The sequence below is a fragment of the Salarias fasciatus genome, chromosome 20 (assembly GCF_902148845.1).
Source record: "Salarias fasciatus chromosome 20, fSalaFa1.1, whole genome shotgun sequence".
In the NCBI taxonomy this organism is placed as follows: Eukaryota; Metazoa; Chordata; class Actinopteri; order Blenniiformes; family Blenniidae; genus Salarias; species Salarias fasciatus.
This window is the reverse complement of record NC_043764.1, coordinates 18,080,748-18,089,998: the sequence shown is the minus strand read 5'-3', so window position 1 is coordinate 18,089,998 and position 9,251 is coordinate 18,080,748. Positions and strand designations below refer to the sequence as shown.

The window sequence follows — 9,251 nt, the reverse complement described above, 5'->3', positions numbered from 1 at the left end:
TCTTCATTACTTGGTCTGCTCTCTCACCGAGCTCCCATCACAGTAATTAGATGTTGTGTAACCTCTGATTAAAAACCTCTCTCCCAGTGGTCATCTATGATTTATGTTGTTATTTATCACATCAGTCATGCTCTGGGGTGTCCAAACATGTTTTCACATCAGTGTTTCCTTTTAAGAAAATGGCAGCAGTGATCTGTGTAGTATTTGAGAACAAGTCGAGGCTGTGATCCTGAGATCAAACACGGGTTCCAGCAAACAGCTCGGCTGCTTGTTCTCTCATTATCCCGCAGCGGTGCAAGTTAACGGGACAGTTTGCACCAGATTTTCAGTTTGTTTTGACGCCCCACTGACTGTACAGCATGGAGGTATGAGCGAGTGTCTCTCTGAGACGGAAACTGAAGTGTGAAAGCTTTTCCATCTCCTGAGTGGGGACCAATCAATAACCCCTTTCCTCTCTTGGAAGGAAGCGCGAGTTAGAGGAATTGACACAATGACCACAGTAAAGAGTGCAGTTTGTGTTGTGCTGCTGTTGAGAGCAGGTCTCTCTTTATGGGGGTGGATGTAGAAAGTGCAGAGTTCAGCACCACTAATCCATCAATCTGCTAAAGACACAGGATTAAATCTCAGTCTGACCACTGTGTATGTATCTATCTATATTAACTTCGTATGAATTTAGAAAAAAAAAGCATTTTGTGTAACAATCACCTGTTTCTATCAATAAAACGTGTCATATTTGTGCATTTGTGAATTATTTCAGTTCCTTTCCAGGATGTCTTTCCTTTTCAAAGGGCAACTGTGAAGATTGCCGAAAATACTTATGAATTAACTAAACACTTCAACCCAACCGAAAAAAGGAAAAGAAAACAAAAAACAACCCTCTCCTACACAAATTCTATCACATTTTGCTATTAAATTACACGGTGTGCAACGTGTGTCTAAGATATGCCCAGTTGACCTGACAAGAAGTGAGGGTATGACTGTGAGCTATTTATATCCCCAGATGTACATTTTAGCAAAGAAAAAAATCCTGAAATATCTAATTTTTATTTAAATATATTTACATTAGATTAGGCTGGGTTGAAGTGCATTATACATGTGCATCACACACGCTCTCAAAAGTAACACAGACATTATGCTCAAACAGATTAATTTGTAAATGCAAAGTTATTACAATATGTTGATCTTCTGTGGATTTGACATAAAAAACCTCAACACAGCAAAGGTCAGGTAAACACATTGCTCTTTATTTTAGCAACAACAACATGATGAAATATTCCCTTCCTTATCAATCATCTTTTTTTTCCCCCTTTCTTGCTCTGAACAGCAACAGTCTGGCTTCAGCACCAGCTTAAGGCTTTTTGTTTCTCGCTTTGTGTTTGAGGTACAGCCCCGCCCAGCTCCTGCCACCAAAAGCTTCCTTTTCACGGCACGCTGTGCCGCTGTTAACGTGATGGACTCAGTTAGCACCAAAATCAAAGCCTCTTTGGCTTCGTTTTTTTTTAAGTTGTTCGTGTGTCTGTTGTTCTGCAGCAGTGGTGGTAAAGGTGCTCCGTGGGCTGTTTATTTGTCTGTGTGTCGTCTGGGGGGAAAAATGAGCTGAATAGACAGTGTTTACAACAAAACTGTCGTTATCTCAGTGACACAGTTGCAAATCAGTTAAAATGCACATGGCAGAACTCGTTTACACCCACATACACTCAGTCCCATGCTGGTATGTGAGCTCAGACACACACACACACACACGTCCAAACGCACGGTTCAGAAACGTCCCCTCTTGTGAACAAAGGTTCGTTTTACAGGTCTACAAGTTCCTGACAACTTCCTGGAAACAGTCCAGTGAGAGAAGCTTTAACCCAATTTAATTTGTCACTAATTGATGATGAACTGTGAAACTGCGCTCAGGTGGTGAATTTTTTTTTAATGAAAGTGTAAAGCACCACAGCTGCGTCTGTAAAATGATACAATTAGATTGTAATTGAGTAATCAGGAAGGTTTTATTTCCTATGAATAAAAAAAAAAAAAAAAGCAGCTGATTCAAGAGATAAAAATAACCCCCTGATGAGCTGCGTGGCTGTGTTTCTGCCATCTAAACACAATTTGTCAGAGGAGAGTTCTGGGAAGATTGTGAGGAAACAACAGACGAGTAAAAGTCTTACCAGAAGCACGACTTATCTTCAACGTATCGACGCTGCTCTGATCGGTCTGCCGTCTGCAGCTATCACTGCGTCCATTTTTACATTTTTCAGACAACAAAGTTATCGATACAGTACAATTACAGATAGCGCTGTCCCTCTGCCTCCTCCTCTTCGTTGTACAGTAATTTACATGTAGATGAACGTGTGTCTCGTTCCAGTGTGAGCCGGACGCGGTACGGAAATACAGCCCTGTCAACAGTCAACAGAACATGTCATGTCAGAGTCATGTCCACCCCCAAAAAAATAACAAACTGCTTGTAAACACACACAAATCTCTTTTTGTGTTTTTTCTTTTTCACTCTAGCTTACCTGGAAAACAAATATAGTACCACAGGAATGTTGTAAATCCCACAAACAGCACGGAAATGCTCAAAGCCTTGTCACAAATAATCACATTGTCATTCCTTTTTTTTTTTTTTTTTTTAGTTCTTTTTACATTCAACTGAAATGTAGCTTTTAAATCACCCTTCAGAGCTAAAGCAGCGTTTTCAGAGACTCCTTCAACATGTGTGAAAAGCTATGGGAGATGACGGTCATGGAGATCGCTACCCGCGTTGTGTCGGTGTTGCGGGTGTTTCAAACTGCAGCGCTTCACCAGCAGCCGCCATAAATGATCAAGCATGTTGAAGGTCTGTCTCTGTCAGCGGCCGCCTGGGCGGGATGCGCTGAAGCACCTTCGCTTGAGGAGGACTTTTGCGCCTCTGATTGACAACAGCTCAACTCTCTCTGCCTGCCTGTGCTTCTGCCTGTGCTCGTTCCGCGGCGAGATCCGCCGCCGACGTCCTGCACCGCGTCCTGACCTGAGAGATGATACAGAAAACCAAGGTACGCACCACCGTGGGACCACACCACAGGATTTTTTTTGCCTTCGTGAAAAATAAATACACGACAGCGACTCCCTCTCTCTCTGCCTGTCTGCGTCCAGCACAGGCCGCTCAGTGAGAGTCCTCCTCCTGCCATCTTCGTTTAAGGCAGGGCACCTGCGATGGCGGCGAGCTGAGAGTCACAGCCCCTTCGGCGTGTCACACGGTGGTCTCGTACTCCATCACTTCTTTGGGCGTGCCCAGGCAGCGGTACTGAATCCTTGGCGTGACCGGAGCGGCGCTCTCCAGCACCAGGATGGTTTTACGCAGTCTGCGGTCGATGTAGTGAGCGTCCCAGGCCGGGTACTGCTTCCTGGGAAGGTCTATTCTGATGACGGGCCCCTCTGTCCTGGGTGTGAGGCGGGACACCGGCGCCTGAGCCCCCCGGGGCGGCCGCACCTGAAACACGTCTCCGTCCACCCCGGGCCCCTGCTCTGACCCTTTAGTTCTCTGAAGGGTCCTGGGGGGGCTGCTCACCAGGTCGGGGGGCAGGCTGGAGGTCGGGGACACCAGCGTCTCCACGGGAACCTCCTTCTCCACAATGTAGCCCCAGCCCCACACCGAGCCGTCGGGGTGCAGCAGACAGTAGTACACAAACATGAAGAAGGTGCCCAGAGCGTAGCTGCTGGCCACCACGCACACCATGATGACGGCGTAGAAGTCTGAGGAGCGGGGCCCGGGGTGCAGGTACCAGGCGGCGGTCAGCGCCACGTTCTCCACCAGCACGGTCAGGCTGTAGATGAGCATCCTGCAGCGCGTGCGCCCCTCCCTCACGCTGAACCAGCAGAAGACGTACACGATGCCCACCATCATGTTGTAGATGATCTCCTCCCACTTGGACATGCAGAAGTCCGTCTCGCCCTGGATAATCCAGAATGTCATGATGCACCAGTGGGCGACGATGAAGATGCCGAAGTAGAGCTGGAACACGGAGAGGAAAAGGGCGAAGGCCAGCGTGCGCGCCCCGATGGCGAACAAGTGCCACAGAATCTGAACTATGACGGCCTTGTAGGTCATGGGCAGCTTATCGTCTCGGGAGTCCCTGAGGACTTTCTGATAGGAGGAGATCATCCAGGCGAGGGATATCAGCGAGGCAGAAGCCGAAAGCCCTGAGGAGACAGCGGAGGGGAGGGAGAGCGAGAGCGAATTAGAGAGGAGGGTGAGACGGGACGGAAAAGGCCGCCTTAACATTTAGCGAAGGAAAACAAAAAAACACAGTGGGCCGACGCGACGGTTTATCTGTGACATGTTGACGGCGGGTCGTCCTGGAGGCACTCACCCTGAAGGGGCCGCACCTGACCGACCTGGACCATGATGCTGAGCTGCAGCACCAGCTGCGGGGCGCTCTTCAGGAAAGATTCCAGCAGGCGCAGCATGCTGATGTCGGCGCTCTCGAACATCATCCTCCAGTAGTAGTGGCGGCGCTCCGGGTCGCCGTGCCAGCGGCTCTGCACGCCCAGATACAGGGCGTGGACGTACCTGTGCGTTCCGGGCAAAACACAACGCTCAGCGTCAGCGTGCCGCAGAAACACCGGCCCCCACCCAGCGCGCCGCTGCTCATCTTAAGCATAAATATCTCCTCGCTCTCAACGTGAGACAAAATCGGGACTTTTTAACTTCTTTTCCCCCCACTGTGCTGACAAAAACCCGACATTGAAAAAATGGGATTAGGTTTTAATACTGAGCTTCAAAAACTTTCCGGACGTGAGACAGAGACTCTCAGAAGTCAAAATTCATTATTGCAAACTCTGGGAGCTGTCAGTATTTTTTTTTGCCAAAAAGCTGGTTACTTGCTCTTCTGGGATTTAGATTAGTCTGAAACTGAACTAAGCAGCTCCGTGGTTATAATTTTAGTACAGGCATCAGAGGGGGAACGTAGAGCCCGTCTGAAGACTCTTCAAATAAAATAAGTCAAAGGGCTGCAGCAAAAGAGGAGCTGCAGGGAGAAAAGAAACACCAAATAAATGCTTTCAGCCTGCTTCTCTGATTGAAGGCTAAAGGAAGGAAAAAAAAAAGCTTTATAGACGTGTCGTTCCTCCCTTTTCACAACGTGTAAAGCGGCGACCTTGAATAACTATCACACATATTAGAAAGAGGCTCACAAATATTTGTGGGATGTAAATGACAGAGGTGGGGACAGGACTCAAATTAAGTAGAAATTCAACATGCTTAAAATTTAGTTGAAAGCAGAAGAACTAGTCCAGCCTTTTCAAGTAAAAGCACTTTACTTGAAAAAAACGACTAAATCTCAGGCATTTATTACACTTATGAGTCGATCCTTTGAAACGCAATGAAAAACAGTAAGTGGAAATTTAGGGAAGCAGTAATCTCTCCTCACCAGGCCGATGTTTGCTGTTTGTGCGCAGAGCTGAACGTGATGTGAGACGTGAGCTGAGCTGTCAGCATCAATCTAATGTCTGCTTCACTCATTCAGCTCAAGTTACATCAGTTATTTAAAGGAAGAGACTCGAAAATCCGCGTGGTGGCAGTTATCACAGCAGATATGATGAGAGGCTAATGAAACAAACAGAACGGTCGCCAGCATGCAGACGGAAGCAGACGTACTACGGAGGTGACCGAACTTCGGCAACGAGCTCGATCCAACGTCAGCCTCCGTGACCGTGTTACACATCTCATCGTGATCAGTTACTAACGCAGCGCTGCCAAAAAACTGCCCAACACTGAATAAAAAAAAGAAAAAAAGGGAAAGAGCAGGGTTTAAAGTGTGCTTGAAGAATAAAAAGGGCAGCTTTGAAGGACATTTATACCGATCTCCAGCTGGCATAATTCGTTTTAATAAGACTGTGAATAGAATTCTGCTCTGAACGGGCTCCATTATCAGTGCGATCTGACTCATTTTCCACCGTGTTTCTGCTGCGTTACCTTGTTACTAATGTCACATTCAGCGGCAGCTTTTCATCCCTGCGGTCACACCTTCCTCTCTCCTCCGCCGGTACTCCATTTCAAATCTGTGGCGACCACAGAGCGACTGTCTCCTCTTGTTCTGTGCATTTAGATTGAATTTCATCTGGATGTTAGGAAGTCAGATGACGATTCAGCCCAGCCTGCATCGTCTCGCTCTAACATAGGAAGTAAAAGTGCAGGGGTGTCATGAAAAAGTAAACACTTAAGTTATCTACTGATTGCTCCATGGGTGCTGTAATACTGTGTGTGTGTTAGATGGGGGTTCCACCAACCGTAGGTGAGCGGTTATCTTCAGACGGCGTATAAATGTTTGAAAAACACTGGTGGTTGTCGCGGAGGACCGGAGCTATAAATGTCCCAGTAATTGCCTCGGGGAAAAGGGTCAGAAGAGCCCGGCGTCAACAAGCCCACTGAGCCATGAGGGAGTTTGTGTAACCCGTTTTTTGTTCTGGTTCCAGCTACACAAAGTGTGCCTTGGGACGCTGCACACTGAGAAAATAGAGCATATGTGCTGTAATGAGGGTCACAGACTGACACACACACACACACACACACGCAGTTTCTTTACACGCTCTTTCTGTGACACAGCCCCATATCACATCACGACTGAGCTGACATTTCATTCTGGTAGCCGGCCCCAAATTGATCTCTGTTCACCTGACTGACGGTGTATCGGTGTCGGATCATTCCTGAGTTAACGGCCGGGGGTGAAAGGCGCGGCGGTAATCCTCTTAACGTGCAGACACGCCGGTCTGAGAGCAGCGGCGATGAATGGGGCATGGACAGCAGCTTTAATGGCATTACCGGTAATTCTGTGCCGCCACACTGTTTTAATGTGCTCCTGGACACACTCACTCTCAGACACACACACACAAACACAAGTCCAAGTCTCCAGGAGGAAATAAGGAATCAATATATATTACCCATAGGGCTGTCTTTAGAGGCAGGAAGAGGAAGGCCACAAAGGAAAGGCTGTGCACGCCTGCAGATCAATCAAACGATTGATTTGCATCTGATGCCGTCGTTACACATGATCTGTCCTCCGTTTACGCGCCGATACGTCTATAAGATACAACTCGGAGTGTGTTTTTACCCGACCCCGGTCCCACCGCAGTTAAGCCGAACGCCTCTTCCAGGCTGGCAGCCGCTCAGACCTGTCAAACCCCATCAGAGGGCTCTAAGCCTGAGCACAGACTCACGCTCACTGAGCGGCTGACCTACAGACCCACTGCCATCCATGTGAGAGGAATGCCAAAGTGCACGCTGCCGTGTTTCAAGTGTCCTCAAATTTAAAACAGATTTCAGCTTTTTTTAACAAAAAAAAAAAAAAAAGACAGAAAATGGCTCCAGATCTGATAGAAAAAAATATCTGCTTGGGAAGCTGGAAAATATGGATTTTTCTAAACACAACAGCCAGAGCCTGAAGGTAGGAGCTGAAAATACACTGATAAGAGAAACAAGTTCACACATGACTGGAAATAAGAAAGCAGCCCGGTGACGACTCTTCCTCGTCACTCCTGAGGTTCCTTCTTGTTCCAAAACCCAGATGACAAAAGGATGCTCTTCAGTTTCCTGTGCAGGGGATTGATGGGGATGAGTTGATGGTTTTCTGAGAGATGATTGACCTAAAAGCCCCTCAGGGGGGCTGGGTGGGAGAGTGGGTGGAGTCTCCGGCTCCCGTTACAAGCCAGGGACAGATGTCAAACAATACAAAAAGACATTATGTGGTCATCTGGGCACAGTAGTTCCAGAATCATGAGGTTTAATAAGTACAGGGAGAGATCCATGCACACACACACACAGATACACACACACACACACACACCCCTGCTGCCCTGTGTGTGTGTCCCCCCCATCCTCCCATCCACCCGGACTCACCTCCAGACCTGAGCCAGCTGGAACAAGTGAACGACGCCCTGGAAGAGCCACATGAAGGCTCTGCAGCAGCTCCGGGCTCCTCCCCCGGTGCTGCCCGGCCCGGCAGTGCGGCCAGCGCCCCGCTCTCCGCCGCCGCCGCCGTCCTTGCCGCTCAAGCCGCTCTCGTGCGCCCCGGACGCCGCCACCACGGCCGCCGCCGCCGCGCCGCTCTCCACGGCCGAGAAGTCGAAGGCGAACCATCGGAAGCTCAGCAGCTGCACCACCACGGACGGGACGACCACGAAGACCAGAGTCAGGGCGAAGAACCAGTAGTCCCTCCTCAGGTAGTAGTCCGCCGCCAGCCACAGGTCTGAGGCCCCGTCCGAGAAGAAGACCAGCAGGGCGCACAGCGTCCAGCAGCAGTCCGGGACCGAGTAGCGCTGCTCGGCGGGCCGCGGCGCGCGCGGAGGCCGCGGGTCCGACCTGGAGGGACACTCGGGAGGCAGCTCGTTCCGGAGAGAGACGGCTGCACCGTCAGATTTCGCGGCCATGTTTGTTGTAGGGAAGAGAGTGAGTAAAGAGATGGGGAAATGATGGAAGGGGGGGAGGGGGGTCGCGGAGCCTGGCGCGAGGGAGGGAGGGAGGATGGAGAGGGAGGATGGAGAGAGAGGATGGAGAGAGGGAGAGAGGGAGGGAGGGAGGGAGGGAGGGAGGGACAGGGAGTCTCCGCGATCTGCGGCTCTGATGAGCAGAAACCACGTTTAAAGTCCAGTAAAGGCTGCGCGTCGCATCTGAAGCTCAAACAAAGGAGATTGTCTGAGGTTATTATTATCCTTTAAATCCGCTCATTCACAAAACTCCAACCGTCTGCAGCTCACAAATATACGCCAGGTGCTCAAACACCAGCTTCAGCATCATCACATGTCCAACAACCCCCTCCCAAAACAATATAAGGGGTTTATAATAACAAAATATAAGCTGTATTTATATGACAAATTTGGTGACTTCCTGTTGGATCCCAAAAGTAAAATATTACATCCTCTGTTCTCAGTCCATCCAACTCAGGAGAGCAGGAGCCGATCAGTCTACAGACTGTCCATCACAGTGCAAAGCCACCAGCAACATCACAGTGCCACAGGGATCAGTTGCATCATATACAGATGTTTGGTCTGTGGAAGGAAAATGAGGAACAAACAGGAAGAACATGCAAACTCCACACAGGAAGATAGTCAAACAGGAAGATAGAGGCAAGAGTGTGTCCCAGTCCACCGCCATGCAGTCCAAAGCAAATCTATTCAGGCTTTTGATCATATCTCAGCACATATAGGTCATGTTAGTGTTTCATTTCTTTCAATGCAACATTAAACATTTTTGAACGTCGCTTAAGGTCAGGATGATGTTGTGGTTAACT

General features: G+C 49.0%; 1 protein-coding gene across 1 annotated transcript; it reads right to left on the bottom strand.

Annotated features, from left to right (window-relative positions):
• Window positions 1-2,471: 2,471 nt before the first annotated feature.
• Window positions 2,472-8,442, bottom strand: xkr7a (XK related 7a). The gene is made up of 3 exons (XM_030119282.1): window positions 7,862-8,442; window positions 4,338-4,537; window positions 2,472-4,167 (listed from the first exon to the last, which is right to left on the bottom strand). The coding sequence occupies exons 1-3, from the start codon at window positions 8,389-8,391 to the stop codon at window positions 3,218-3,220; spliced, it is 1,680 nt and encodes a 559-aa protein (XP_029975142.1). The 5' UTR covers window positions 8,392-8,442; the 3' UTR covers window positions 2,472-3,217.
• Window positions 8,443-9,251: the final 809 nt, after the last annotated feature.